General features: G+C 42.5%; 1 protein-coding gene across 1 annotated transcript in view; it reads right to left on the reverse strand.

Moving 5' to 3' along the window:
* The window catches only part of LOC114432366 (nodal modulator 1-like), a 20,739-nt gene continuing 5,585 nt past the window's right edge, over positions 1–15,154 (reverse strand). Inside the window, 34 exon segments of the mRNA XM_028400360.1 lie at positions 1–1,286; positions 1,882–1,974; positions 2,058–2,177; positions 2,314–2,415; positions 2,529–2,639; positions 3,433–3,516; positions 3,658–3,799; positions 3,929–4,056; positions 4,211–4,324; positions 4,982–5,108; positions 5,722–5,881; positions 5,973–6,055; positions 6,264–6,485; positions 6,576–6,671; positions 6,769–6,832; positions 7,028–7,115; positions 7,216–7,352; positions 7,861–7,992; positions 8,089–8,230; positions 8,713–8,884; positions 8,985–9,135; positions 9,247–9,352; positions 9,447–9,536; positions 11,429–11,566; positions 11,759–11,911; positions 12,418–12,490; positions 12,608–12,714; positions 12,953–13,053; positions 13,147–13,192; positions 13,270–13,359; positions 13,905–14,063; positions 14,065–14,133; positions 14,766–14,957; positions 15,060–15,138. Of these exon segments, the coding sequence (XP_028256161.1) occupies positions 1,155–1,286; positions 1,882–1,974; positions 2,058–2,177; positions 2,314–2,415; positions 2,529–2,639; positions 3,433–3,516; positions 3,658–3,799; positions 3,929–4,056; positions 4,211–4,324; positions 4,982–5,108; positions 5,722–5,881; positions 5,973–6,055; positions 6,264–6,485; positions 6,576–6,671; positions 6,769–6,832; positions 7,028–7,115; positions 7,216–7,352; positions 7,861–7,992; positions 8,089–8,230; positions 8,713–8,884; positions 8,985–9,135; positions 9,247–9,352; positions 9,447–9,536; positions 11,429–11,566; positions 11,759–11,911; positions 12,418–12,490; positions 12,608–12,714; positions 12,953–13,053; positions 13,147–13,192; positions 13,270–13,359; positions 13,905–14,063; positions 14,065–14,133; positions 14,766–14,957; positions 15,060–15,138 (4,003 nt within the window). The 3' untranslated portion in view covers positions 1–1,154.

The following is a 15,154-nucleotide window of genomic DNA, read 5'->3' on the forward strand; positions in this document are numbered from 1 at the left end:
ATCAACTTCCCCTAAATGTGGACTAATTGTACATCTTTCAGCTCAGTAAATATTCAGTGGTCTATTCATCTTCCTGTGAAAAGGCAGCCACATCAGAGAGCAGAAGACTTAAATACAGAAAATAATTGGGGTCCTTAATTTTCACAGTGCATCACACAGCTCCCACAGTAAGACAATAAGCTTATAAACTTTCCATTCTGCCTTATTTCTTTTAAAGTTTGTGGCAGATGCTTTGTAGATTTTCCTCATTTGTCTCCTTTAATTTTATCAGACATAACTTGTAAAAATCAACCACACTTCTTTTCTGGCATACAAACTACGTTACCATTCACATCTGATTTGACAGGTTAATAAATTAATCAACTAATAGTTAGTTCTGTAGTTCCCTACCCCCCCCCCCCCATTAACCCCAGTCTGCCCCACAAACAAAAAAACAAACAAACTCTGTACTATACCCTTAACCCTTCCATCAGAAGTGGAGTGCATTGCAATAACTCAGTGGTGTACATTTAAGCTGTATGATGACAACATGAACCACTTAGAAGCTCATCAAAGTCTTTGGCTGCCACACAGAACCCCCTGTTTAAGGTGGCAGTACAGGGGTTATTTCAGTTTAATATCTGACACAAGGGGTCACATTATGGTCAAATGATGTTGAGCTTGTGAAATAATGTTTAGTCTTTTGAGCACAGACTGATAAATTTGTATCTTTAAACTAGCACTGTTATAGATTTCCAGCCACATTCTGTTTATGTATTGTTTCCATTAACCCCAGTTAAAGTCTATAAGTCCTAAAACAGCATATTGGTAGTTATATATCACACACACGCAAGATTTTAGTTGACCTAGATAAATTACAAACGTATAAAAATGGCTCAAGTTCTGTTACAAATATTCACAAATTCTTAATAACTGTTGTGAAAAAAAAGTCAGCTATCAGTCCAGCGACTGATCTGATTGGCTGATGAGGTGGTGATGATAATGCGGTAAGTGGTTTGGCTTCACCCGAGTGCTGTTTCAAATCACCCCTTGGTAAGCTAAATGGTTCACTAGCACACACAAAATGCACTTAAAGAGAGTTCTCTCTCTGAGGCCCGGGATCACGGATGCTAGCGTTCAGTTTAGCGTGTGAAGATGTGGTTTGAAGACGCGCCTCATGTGCGCCTGGCCTTCTGCCTCTTGGGCTGACGTTTGGCTTCATCCAGAGCAGCGCTGTCACTGCTGGCCTGGGCCATGCTCCTCACTCCCTGGATGCGGTTGGCAAGCTGCAACAGGAGGGGAATAACCTGCAAGAACAGGTCAGAGAATGGTGTTACACAAATGCAGCATCCATGCAAAGCGATAATGGGATTCACCTGGCAGAGAGATTAAAATGCATGTTTCAAAAGAAGCTGCAAAAATTACACTGTTCATTTTAGAAGGAAATTATAATAACCGAAAGAACTGTCAGACTTGCACCATCCACAGTCCAGTCAGCAATGGACATATTCATATTATTATTTACATTAACATACATTTATGAAGGCTCAAAATGTTTCTGTTTGCAACTGGTAGCACCTCTGGGCACTTGGATAGAGGAGGCACATTGATCTTTGTTTAGTTCTAGTTCGGTAAAATCAATAGAAAAAGAAATGTAACTTTTTTCGTTCTAATGTTCAATAGCTTTGTAATGAGTCAAGTTTGAGCTCTCTCTACAGTGAAGAATTAGCCCACACTGACTTGAAATGTGAGAGGTGAAAAACACCCAGTAACTGCAGGAATTAATACAGAAGCACATGAAACAGGGAACTGTAGTCTTTACCCCAACAAGGTAGAAACCCAGTGAAGTATATTCCAGTTAAAGAGATTCAGGAATTCTACAGCTGAGCTGTTTGAATTTACCTTTTCATGGTTGTACGCTGCTAGCAGCAGAAGGAGTGTGAGAGGTAGAGCTATGTAAGAGCCTTGGGCAACATCCTGGTCAGGCACTTTACGCTGTGGAGAAAAAAGTACACACATTTGTGTGAATTTCCTGAAGGAAAAAAACAACAAAAAGAATTTCAAATCATGTGTCTTACTGTAGGGTTGAAGGTGAGAGTGACATGCTTGTGGTAGCCCGTGGAGGTAAAGGAGACCTGGGGCAGAGTGAAGTCGTACTGAGACCGGGACAACGTGGAGTAAAGCATCAGCACATAGCTCTGGAAAAGGAAGAGAGAGAGAGAGAGAGGTGACTGCAGATCCAACTACAGTACGTTCTGGGTCACTGTTAAGTCTCAAGCAGACTATAAATTTAGTAAAATATCCTAAAGTATAGGCTGGATTCCAAGCTCTTACCTCTCCATCTCTGTCCAGAGGAGGGAAGTGGAAGAAGAGGGACTGTCCTAGAGAGACGCTGTTGATTGGATTGTCCAGATTGTCACTCTTATATAGTTTCACCTGGCAAAATTTAAGAGGAACAACATAGTAATTAGTAGTACTTACACATATACATGTGCAATGCTAACATTGTAAAGTTCTATCATAAAGACAAAAATCGAGAGGAGCCAAACCGATAGTGTTGGGAGGTGTTCAGGAGACGTGATGATGTTTCCACTGAGGTCGAACTGGTTGATCTGCCTGAAGGCAATGATGTTGACCCCATCAATGTCACTGCTGCCAACCTGAGAGGGAACACAGAGCTTATTGTACAGATACAACCTTGAACTCATAAAGAAAACACTGAATGAGAAATGTGGATAAGGCTTTTGTACAAGTCACACGGTGTGATAATAACAGAGAATTAAATGGAATTAAGGCATTTCCGGCCTTGCAAGAGAGATTAGAGGAAGACGGTCACTTTTCAGACAAGCTAAAACAAAATTATAAAGTGAGAGGTTTAAACTTTGGCAATGGGATTATCACTGCTTTTGTTCTGCGTATAGAAAGGACCAATGTGATCAGGCGGCTGATAAGACATAATAATCACAGAGTTCCCACAGCTATTTTTACAATTCAATTATAAAAGTTGTCCATGCCCTGCTTCTTTCTATGTCAGAATGAGTATGGCATCGGTGATGGCAAGGGAAACTGTGTCAACACTCGTAATGTCTCTATTTTCCCTTGAACAACTGACAAACAACACTTGGCATCACCTTAAACAGACATAACTAAATACATTTTAGTCCCTGCTTTTCTGACAGCTGTACATCTTTCTATCGATCACGTGGTATCCGAGCAGGTCAGCTTCACGTCTGAATGAGCAACGGTTGTTTTTCCTTCTGGCCGATACGGACAGAGAGTTTAATTATAGAAAGACTGACGTAATCAGGAGCAGAGGGAGTATAAAGACAGGGTTCACACAGAGGCAGGGATGGGCCATGTGGATGGAAAATGTGGTAGGAAGACATAGGAAGATCAGAACAACTGCCAATCTTGTGCATCTGGAAAATGTCTCGCTTGCAAGTTACATCTTACCTCTATAGCTCTGTGCTGAGGTAAGGCTCTCTCTATGTGGTCGTTGCCTTCAGCTCGGAGCTGAATAAGATACTTGCAACCCGGCTGCAAAAAAAACAACATGGATTCCATCATAAAAGAAATACAATAAAACAGCTTAGGACATGCAATACAATCGTATGCAGTATATATTTCCTACTCCAAGGCTGCAGATACAATGTGTTTTACAGCTCATAGTGCCCTCACCAGCAGACCCCTGAGTCTGAAGCGGCCCTCCTCATCAGTGACGGTGTCCTCGCTGTAGAGGCTACAGTCTCCCTGACCCACCGCCTCCACCGCCACATCTCGCTCTGCATCCCCACTCAGAGACTGCACCGCCCCGTAGCAGCTGAGGACAAAAGTGCCACATAATGTACAATTACACAGCCAACTCTTCTCTCCATAACCCTCGAGCAGATAAGTACATGTTCACACTGTCTTCATGCTAAACAAGGTATTAAAGTACACTAATATATACCTGTATGCAGTCTTGATGCCGGTTATGTCAATGCTGAGGTTTTGACCCTCCTCCACTGTGATCATCTGAGAGGCCGGCTCGAAGCGGAACTCCTTCATCATGGGCTTGAAGTAATACTGACCAGGACTCTGAAGAGAGGCAAAGCAGGCATTATGTGAAATGGAAAGCAGAAAATATAATAATAAACTGAGGTCACAGCTTGCCTACAAACAGCTTCTACACCAACACAGAAGCACAGCTTCACTGGGATGGAGATGAATGAAGGGCTTGCTGGTTTCTTACCAGGTTGTTGAAGGTGAGGAGGCCGGTGTCCTGAGTCAGAAGGTTGGAACGAAACTGTCCTCCGCTCAGAGACAGAAGGACGCCTGACAGGGGCTGGCCATCCTCTGATTTGATCTACAGCACAAACAGAATACTTAATTTCTTGGCTGGATGGCAAGAAAACAGATTTACCTCCTTTAATCCTTTCACAATAAAAGATCACATGCACAGAGTGTCTCCTGTGATTAAGAATGCAGAGAAATCTGTGAAATCACTCGGTCATGGCTCAAAGAATGAGCACCAAATTGTGAAAATTCGGGTGTAATCAGGCTGACAGAGTCTCTAATGTTCCATTTCAGAGAGGATGTGCGAGTAAAGGATAAACAAGGGCACAGAACTCTGTAAACACCGTGCAGAAGATTTCAAAGCAATTTACCACACAGGCTTAAAGGGGACTGATCATTTGTGTCAGGATCCCATCTCGGACCCTTTTAACGCTGGCAGAACAAAGGCGACGCACCGACAGCTCACAGCAAAGCACAAACTATCCACTAATGATTTTTTCTTCCAATTACTCTTTACAAAAACATACAGTAGGAATGAACAAAGGCTTTTCATCATGACATTTCTTATTCACATTAAGCCACCATAATAATCATCAAATGTGGACAAAGTGCTGTAATTGTAACTTATTGTGGCTGAACCTTAAAAGAGTGCTTATTTAAAAAAAAAAAAAAGAGCCTGCTGATCAGTGTGGTGTCCTGTGTGCATGAGGAGGATGGTCACATGTACCTTGAAAGTGACACCAGCCAGTGCGAATGCCTTGAAGTCTCCCTGGGTTCCCTCCACAGGACTGAGGACAAAACCTTCCTTACTGGCACTGATGTCATACTGCCGGTCGCTGTGGAGTGGACCCACACTGAAGGAAAAGAGGAGAAATCAGGATGACGACAGAATTTCTTGAGAATCTTCTTCATACTAAGGATCACACGGCCAGACCACAGCAGTGGAGGGCAAATCCACTAAAGTTTTAAGGCCTCGGTAAACGTGCACCAATGGATGTTTTCAATTAGCACAAAGCACAGTTTGAAGTTTGAACTTGTGTAGGTGCAGAGTAGGTGAAATGTTAACGCACTGTGTCCTGAAACAGATACAATGTGTGAACCATATTCTTGACAGTCCATTTGTTTTTTTATCCATTGAGGAAAAAAGGAAGAGTGAGTGGAACACCAGCATCATTAGGATTCATCCTCTGGGCACCAATGACATCTGGGCCAAATTTCATGGCAATGGCAATGGTATAATGTTCCGTTATATTGTAATAACACTGATGTTTTTTTTGTTTTTTTGAGTGTCTGGGCCTGAACTGCAAATTGTAATTCTACCAGACCGTCTGGTGCTGCATCTCTTTAAAGCTTTTTAATGCATTTAAGAACGATCCTGTTAGTTTAATGAGCTGCTAAGACCATAACATTTATACTAAAACCCAAAGGCAACATTATCCTCCTATTTTTATCGGTGGGCTCTCACACCTGTATGCTCCAATCTCATTAGTGGCCACAGTAATGAGCGGTGCTGCAGCTCCTCTCTCTGTGATGGATATCTCCACGCCTTGTAGCTCCGGTGACACTTTGCCTTCCAAGAAGAGACCTGCACGCCCGGCGATGTCGACCAGCCGACCAGGACATGACTCTGACAACAGAGAGGGAGTAGAGGTCATTTAACAATTGGCCTGTGCCAATGTGCTGATTATGCTAAGGATGTCAGGATTACAGTCTCTTACCACCAGTGATGGTTGCCTCCACTTCAGGAGGGTAGAACAGCAGCTCCTTGGAGGAAGGTGTCACTGTGATCTTCTCGCCAGCCCTGTCCAATCATATTGAGCACTGCTTGATTATATGCATTAAGACTCAATGAGCCTATCAGAACAGATGGTTTTTACTTATGGATGACAGGGTAGCAAAACACTGGAAACATGGCTTTGAACATCATTTTGAAACCAGCAGCTCATCTAGCTCTGCACCACTGAACACAATTAATGTTGAGAATAAATTATGATGCAGTGTACACTGACCTGGCCCAGTAGGAGAACTCATAGTGGAAGGGGCCTGTCAGTTCATCAGCTTTCTCTTGGATGGGAGGACTCTCATCTTTCACACCTCCTTCCTCTTCAGCTGCACGGCGCTCTCGTTCCTGGCGGCGCAGCTGAATCTCCTGCAGTTGTTGCTCCTGCCGCTGTTCCTCCAGGCTGCGCAGGGGACCCAGCACCAGCGCTGGCTCGCTCTCAATGGACGACCTGACCAGGGAGAGGATGATTAAAAGGAAAAAAAATCATTAAAACTGGACATTTACAGGCAGATGCTGTGACGTGCTCAGCCTTCATTACTTGATCGTGACGGTGACGTCTAGGATCTTGTCGGTGGTGATGAGTCCTGTCATGTGATGCCGCACTGCAGTGAGGGTCAGGATACTCGGGGCTGAGCTGTTGTACACAGGTTAATAGTCATTAGAATGAAGTGCATACTGAGGGAATGTTTCTTTAACCTATGAATAAATAGCAACAGCATCTCATTACTTACGTATCGTAGGTGTAGAAGTCCTGCTCAAACTGATGGCAGGAGCGCGGGGTGACTTTGTAAACACCTGGACAAGCCATTTTTAGATGATTAATTACTTGATCCAGTTTTATATTTAGGTAACTCTGACATAGGCCTTTTGGCTCAAACACTGTTCTCTAACTTTACACAAGGGAACAGTTGGTACACTCTGATATTTTCTCAATATGCTAATTACTACTATGTTTAGCTAACGCGAGGTCAGGAGAAGATGGACACTTACCAGGCTTGGAGAGGCAGAAGCGGTTGACTCCCTTAGAGAGATTGTACACGCCGACATTCTCAGGTTTGCTGCCATCTTGGAAGAATTCCTGTGCAGGGACACACATTGGATCAGAAATCTGTCATCACATATGCTTATTAAGAAGTGGAGATGACACCCACGCTGCCAATGGGAGTGAGATTACTAACCAAAGTGATGGCATGGGAGAGGGAGCAGCGTAGGATGTAGCCGATCTGTCTGAACTCAACCCCCAAGACATCAGAGTCCAGAACCTCCACTTCCACGGACTTGTGTTTCCAGCACCACTCCTCATGAGAAATACTCACTAAAGATGGGAGAGAGTGACAAATGGGTATAAACGGAAAAAAAAACATTCATATTTGTCAAAACAGATTAAATCTGTCAAAGCTGCGGGCAGGTCGATGGTGCAGAAGGATCGTTTAATTATCTCAACCTTTAAACAAATGCTTAGAAAAGTAAACTTCTTCCACTTACTCTGGTTTGGCAACACTATAAGCTGAGTAAACATGCCTCAAAAGATGCTGTGTGTGCAGTTAGCTTGCAGGCACACTAACAGATTGTGTGTATTGAACAGGAGGAGGGGAGATGGATGCAGCACCAGAAGGTACAGAAACACTGAATAATGTGGTCCCTGCTGAAAGCTGCTACTGTAATATGCAAGTTATGAAAGCTGGTAATTACCAATTGATTTCCCCTACAATCGTTACAGAACAATTAGCATGATTTTTGTTGAAATTGGGGCATGCTGACTTGGCAAATGTGGATTTCCATGACAAAGAATATGTATATATATGCATAGAAGAATGAATAACCTTTGTATTTCCCAGGTAAGACGTTATCAAAAGAAAAGCTGAGGATGTCGCTGCTGCCAGACAGAGCCACCGCCCTTCTCTCCCCCTGCCGGCTCACTGGCTGCAGGGTTACTGAGAGGTCGTCACAGGAAGCTGGAAGTTGGAAGAAAAAAAAAAACGTGTTGAGGCTGCATGTTTTTCTCTTTAAAATATATATATATACAATCATTAAAATTTCCAAGCCTTCACCTAGACAGTAAACTTTTCCAGAGACCGAAGCCATGAACTGTGTGAAAAGTAGGTCTGTGAGGGGCCGGTCCACCAGGGAGACCTCCAGGGCCTGAGGCTGCAGAGCCAGGCCTGCTTTCACCTCTGTCTCAGGAAGAGATACCTAAACACACACAAGTATAATTAAAGCTGTCATGAAGAAAGTACAGTTTGACTCACTGAAATAATTTCCTGATTTGTAAACTCCTGTTGTACTGAGACCGTTTGAAGTATTTCTGAAGACTGAGGAATGTGGATTAACATAAACAGACAAACATTCAGAGCATCAATAGTTTATGGTACACTTAAATAGTGAATGAAACAAACTGTGGGCTAATAAAATTTTAAGATATGGCCTGGCCCATTGAAATGAGATTCTGTGAACATGTGTTGTAATTCAGCACATCCCAGAATATGAGCAAAAGCACCATCTGTGGATTAGACTTCATGTCAGCTGTTCCTCTTACATAAGGGCCTGGCTCAAATTTAGCCAAATAGGCTAAAACTGAGCTGCATGACAACGGTGACTTCTCTTTTAAGTGTTTAATGTCTTTTTCAATCATTTTAAAACACAAGCAGATTAATAAATAAATGCTTCTGTCTTACATGGACGCTGTAGTCTCCAGGTTTGGCCTGAAAGCAGAACGCCCCCTGAGGGTCTGAGTCGATGGTCCGGCTGGAAATCTGGCCCTTGTGTGTCAGAGTGACCTTGTAGCGACCCTGCTGCTTCATGCCCTCAGGCAGGCGACTGATGGAGATCTGGCCACACACACTGAACCTGTGTTGAACCAACATTAATAATTCATTAGGCTTAGTTAGTATTTCCGCCACGCTTACAGCAGTGAAGGTACATCTCTGGAATTTGTTTCAGAGCATACCCTGCAGTGATGATGTCTGGAAGCTGAGGCGTGTTGGGGGCAATCTTCACTGTGATTGGCTCAAAGAACATGAGTTCTTTGTTGACACGGATGGTGTAGGTACCAGCTGTCATGTTCTCCAACCGGAAAGAACCGTCCTCCTTGCTGACAACTGTGAGGCCAGGGTGGCAAAAACAACATACACACAGATAGCCACTGAATGAACAAACCATCATCAGCACAGTGGTCTCATTTGTTTTTTTTAAGACACAAGCATGCACACCTTTGATCTGGTTGTTGAGGGAGACTGTAGCATCCGATACACCCTCCCCATCGGCAGTGTTGAGAACGCGGCCCGTCACAGAGAAGCCCATCACACGGAAGACGGGCTAAACAGAGAAACAGTGGCCTGTAGTTCTTTGCCTTTGTATTCATGTTTGCAAGATAATGACACATATTACCAAAAAATTGAAAACTACTTACCTCAAGTCTCAAGCTGTTATGTTCCACTTTGAAATTCATCCTTGAAGGAGCAACATCAAATGTGATCCGTTCTCCTCTGTAGAACGGCACCTGAAGAGAAATATGAAGAATTATATGTAGAAAGAGTAACATGTTATGACATGATTTGTAGGACTGCAGTTTTTACAGTCATATTGATTTAAAATAGTCTCTCTTGGATTTAAAAGTGTCAAGAGTTAGAGAAAAAGACAGAGATGTAGTCTGTAGTGGTGATTATATTATGACATAACACTGATTGGAAAAATCTACAGGGTTTCCCACAGCGCCTTGGTTGTCCACACATGCATAGACTTATAGTAATACAAGGGCACACTGGGGCATTTAAATCCTGCCGCTAACGGGCACACGACCGCTCTCTCTCGTCTCGTGCACACACACACTCTTGTGCACTCTCATGCACGCTCACCCCCTCCCAGGTACGCACATACACACTCACTGCTCAGTTTCTTAAAGCCATGCCACTCTTATAACATCTGTTTTATTAAGGCTATATTGACGGCCAAAGCTCCTTTACTTTCTTGAGTAAAAGTAAAAACTCTTGCTCTTTTTTTTGCAGAAGCTATATATTAAGTGTACCCAATATTTAATATACTATTTTGGACTATATCACTAATATGTATTAATCCTTAGTAAAGTTTTTGGCATGTCTAAGCTATTTAGACTGCTACTAATTAGACTGGATCTACAAATTGTGTGGTGTATTGCTGAGGAAAAGGCAAATGGATTGATATGTCTGTGAGAGCATGCTTGATCAAAGTGCCTCTGTGGCACTCTGTTGTTCAGTTGAGAGGCTGAGTGGAAATCTGTTTGATTAGGAAGGGGGACCAGACGTTTTCTGTCAGAGCAAATTAACTGTGCTCTCAGATGTATCTGGTTTCCAGGCTAGCCAACTCTTATTATCATAACTTTTATTTATTAAAAATGCATCTGCAAAAAAAAAAAAAAAAAGATAGATAAGGCCCTTTTTGACTGCAAATCAGTTTCAAATATTGTGTGGGGTAATAGGATAAGAAGGAAGCTGCAGTGGTTGTTAGATGAAGAGCTGTGGGTGTCGGCACAACAACTCCGCAAGATTAACAACTTCATATCTCGATGTGCATCGTGCTATGTGCAGCACGAAGTCAACGCTGTTCACAGTATGAGGCATGAGAGCCTATTAGACAAAGACTGGAAAAAGTAGCCACTCGACTAATATTCACTCTGAAGCCACACTTGTTGTTCCCACAACCACCTCCAGAGTCAACCAGGATGACAATATTGTTATGACAAGAGTCATATTTTGCGTGTGTGTGTGTGTGTGAGTGTTCTCCCTCCCCGCCAACAGGGGGGAGCATACTATTGGTTCTACAGCTGGATGACGTGGAGCTCGAGGATTGGAGGACACAGATGGGCTCTGAATTTAAAAACCCTCCACATCAGCCATCCGATGCTCTTGCCCTCCTCTCGACATCTCGAGAAGACTACGCTCGACTTTTGATTGTACATTGAACACTAGATCGTGAATATTAGTTTATGTAATTTGGATTCGTCGTTTGATTTTGGCTTTACCTAGAGTAATTGAGTTTAAGTTATTATTACATACCAGGCACATTTGAGTAGGGGTGAGAAGCCGTTTTTGTTTATTTGTTTTCTCCTGTTTTTTTGTTAGGAAGTCAGGGAAGTCACCTGTATTTTTGTTTGAATCTATTTTCTTTTGTTCAGGAAAGCCAGGAGCTGAGAACCTTAGTTGTTTTGTTTGTTATTTTGGCATTGCTCACCCTGAAGGTTTCTGTTGCCTCGGTTCGTTTATAAATAAATTTATAAAAATTCCATTCGTCATTCCTTTTCATATCTACCTTGGGAGTCGGAACAGGAGGGAAGAGTCACTTTATGTTACAACTAGGTTTCCCCTAGGCCGGTTGTAACAATATTAACAAGGAGGAAGCAGTGCAACCAACTCTTACCACAGTGTACTCTCCGCTGGCCAGCGACGGAAAGATGAAGGTGCCATCCTCCCTGGACAGAGCGCTGCAGAGGTAGACCAGGGAGCTGTCCCCAGACTCTGCACCCTCCACTGGGGATGTATTGCAGCCACTGATATCCTGGAAATCACACAATTGTCATCATTAAACATAGAATTAAGGCCCTTCAAAATACTTTCTAAATATATTTTAATAGGTCCTCCCTCAAATTGTTTAAGGTAAATATGCTGATCTTCTTAAATATTTTACAATAGTTGACACAAGCAGCTTGAGGACTAGTTCTACGTCCTAAAAATAATAATGTTGGAATACCTCTTTCTTGACAGAGGCAGAGTACAGTAGGAAGGTGACCTCCTTCATGGGCTCTCCATCACTGCGGACCTCCCCCAAGACGTCATAGCCTCCGACCACCAGATGGTCGGCGACTGGGGCATTGGCAGTGGAGACTTGCACTGATGTAGTGCTCTATAGGAAGACGGCAAAGGTCGCAGCGTTAAGTTGCAGTGAGGGATGGAATAATGGCCCTGTCAGGAGCAGCGTGATTACTGCAGCAGGTTGTTAGTTATAACCCTGCTAACCTGACAGGGAACCTTTTATTGGCAGAGCAAGCAATAGAATAATAAAGTTTTCTGCCCTGGAGTGATACAGAATTAAAAAGCCTTCCGAGAGCCTGCATTCTCCACTGTATTAATGACATTACATGGATGAAAAACTGTGACAGCGCAGTATTCAGCATGTTAATTCTTTCTCGTGGGGTGAATATGATATTACGCAAGTCTAATCTGCCTGTCACTTCACGTCATTAATTACAAACCTGCTCATTTATCCAGCTTCTAATCAAATAAACAACGTATTGATGTGATCCAGCTGCTAAAATGACTCTCATATTTTTTTTAAACCAGCAGTGTAAAGCCATTTAAAGTATCTCACACAGTCAACAAACACATTCAAAACACAGCAAATAATCCAACCTGCTCCAGAGTCCATGAGGGATGGGAAGCTGTGATGTCGTAAGTTCCAGGCAGGACTTTGAAGAAGGTGTACCTGCGTTAACAAGAGCAAAGAGGAAAAGGTACTGAAACGGCAAAGCATTCAAAATCGGCACCTACTGTAGGAAAGGAATACCTGAACTGAACAAAAAAGTACGTTTGACACACTTACTTTCCTCCTGGCTGTGTGACAACACTCTGCAGTTTCTCTTCACTTCCTGCTCGGGTCAGCTTGACTTCTACTCCTGCTGGGCCCAAGAGGTGGCCCTTACTCAGAACCTGAAAGGCACACAGTGGATTTTGGGGAATAAAACATTAGCTAGGGAGCTAATTTGTGACATTATTTAACTGTCTAATACCTTAAAAATGTAATATTTATTGAAAAAAACAAGGGAAGGTTTGACATCCTGAGAAGATGGGCCACAGTTTGTTTCTCAGATAACATAACATCTAAGCCTTCTTATCTTTGTGCATGTTTGTGTAGATGTAAACAAACAAAAAAATAAACAATACTAACCGCTCCTGAGACGGAGAAACCTGTAAAAACAAAATTGATATCTTCCTCTTTGGTGCAGATGTCGGTGACTCCATCCACATGTAGGTCAACACTGGTAGGCTCTGGTGATGAAGACAGACCATAACACATTAAACAAATAAAACCTATGACCTTATTCCATCCGTTGTGCTTCTTGAGGCCTCTGTGTGTCTTACCAAAGCTCCAGCCAAGAGGAGGCTCAATCTTCAAAACAAAGTCTCCCTGTGTGGAAAACACAAGCTTCGTCACCATCAATGAAATGTTTAGTTATTGATAAATAAGATAGGTGGTTGTCATACCTTGTCATAGAGAGGAATCATGAAGTAGCCATTGATTGGAGCGCAGTCTGTTTGATATTTCAAGGAACCTTGTTTGGTGTAGAGTTTAATCTGCAAGTAGATATTACTAAAGTTAGTAAATCTGAAATATCACTTATATACAGTTACAACAAAAACTAGCAGAATCAGACCAGGCTACCTGGGATTTACTTAATTTGATTTATTTAATTAAGCAAATGGCTAATCCCACGGAGTGTGTGAATGAGAAGGGATTAGGACCGGTGGTGAGCACTTAACGTCTTCCTTATCAACGCTGACAGGTTTTAGGATTAGAAGTGAACGCCATGTGTGATACATACTGTATATTAATGCAACGCTAATGTTTGAATTTTCAGTCAGCTGTGAGCTCGGAAAGGAAAATCACAAAATTAGCAAATTAGCTCATAGCAAAACGATCCAAAAACTACACAAAATGCGCTTAAAAGTGTCTTGTTAGCAAACTACGATCAATTCTGTGTTAAAACAGAGTGCTACTGTTGTAATTTCATTCAAACTACCATTCAGTAGAGCTAACTTCGCTTAACCTTTAGCTTCCAACGACAAACCAGCTACATATTAGCTAGCTAGCTAGCCAGCCGGGACGTTTGCACTCTCACCTCGATCAGGGAGTAATTGATTTCAACGTCGGATTTCACAAATCCACCGCATGCCACTACGATGTCATCGGAAGATACGGTCAAGAATTGAGAATATATGACACAGAATAAAAACCATATGGATCCCATATCGGCCCGGATCGTAATTCTCAACATTTTGACTGGCTGACTGATCTCTCCCTGAGCCGAGCAACAGCACGCTGCCTCCGGTTCCGTACCAGCTGAGCTGCTGTCAATGAACGGTCAAAGCAGCTGCGAGCTGCGACCCCTGGCGGCTGGGAGGTGGTACTGCACCAGAATCACAGAACATACATAATAAAAGGAGCAAAATACAAATATTTATTTCCAATTTTATAACAAAATACAGTCACCACACCACACCATAAGGTTATACTGTACACCGCTGTATAAACATTAAACATTGTAGTCCACACCCATATATAAGCACCATCTAAAAGACAGTCACAGAGTGATTCCTAATGAAATAAGTCTTGGAAGTAAAAACAAATATGCAGTAAATACACTGTATTGTAAACAAAGATGCTGTAGTAGTAGAAAAAAACTGTGTTAATACATTTAAAGTGCACAAAAACGTTTTATAATGAAGTCCAGTGGTTTAAGTCCTTCGCAGAAGGAAAGAGATGATAACACACAGTAGAAAAACTCCACAGCAATTACTAATTTGGTTAAAATACTTGAATGCTGTAGTTTTGTTTCACTAAACGGATTGTCAACAAAAACACTGAAAAAAGGCAGACACATTCATTTCAAGAGGTCAAAACTGTAGAGTTTTTACAACAATAGAAAAGAACAGTCTTGCATCTACGTTTTGTTCTGTAATACAGGATCTATGGCTCACACATGGGTGGAGGAGTCAGGAGGTGGGTGTGCCAGGAAGACCCCTTCGCTGAAGTTGTTGGAGAAGCTGGTGTGGTAGCTGGGGCTGCTTCTGCTGCTACTGCGGGGCTGCGATTTAGACCCTGGAGATCTGACGGCTGAGAGCTTCTGAGCCTGGCACAGCTTCTGGATGAGGAAACGTTTGTCTCGACCCTCCTGTGTAACAGAATTGTTAAGATATAATAAGTTTCAGCTCACACTGCGTTAGGTAATAAATAATAACAATCACACTGTGCAATAAGACAGGGATAAACCTACCATGGCGAGCTGCTCCCTTAACTGGTTAATGACCCTTTTGTGTGCTCCAGCTAATGCAATCACATAAAACATGGCCAAACTGCAGGGAAAAATAA

This window comes from Parambassis ranga, chromosome 1 (assembly GCF_900634625.1).
Source record: "Parambassis ranga chromosome 1, fParRan2.1, whole genome shotgun sequence".
NCBI classification, from domain to species: domain Eukaryota; kingdom Metazoa; phylum Chordata; class Actinopteri; family Ambassidae; genus Parambassis; species Parambassis ranga.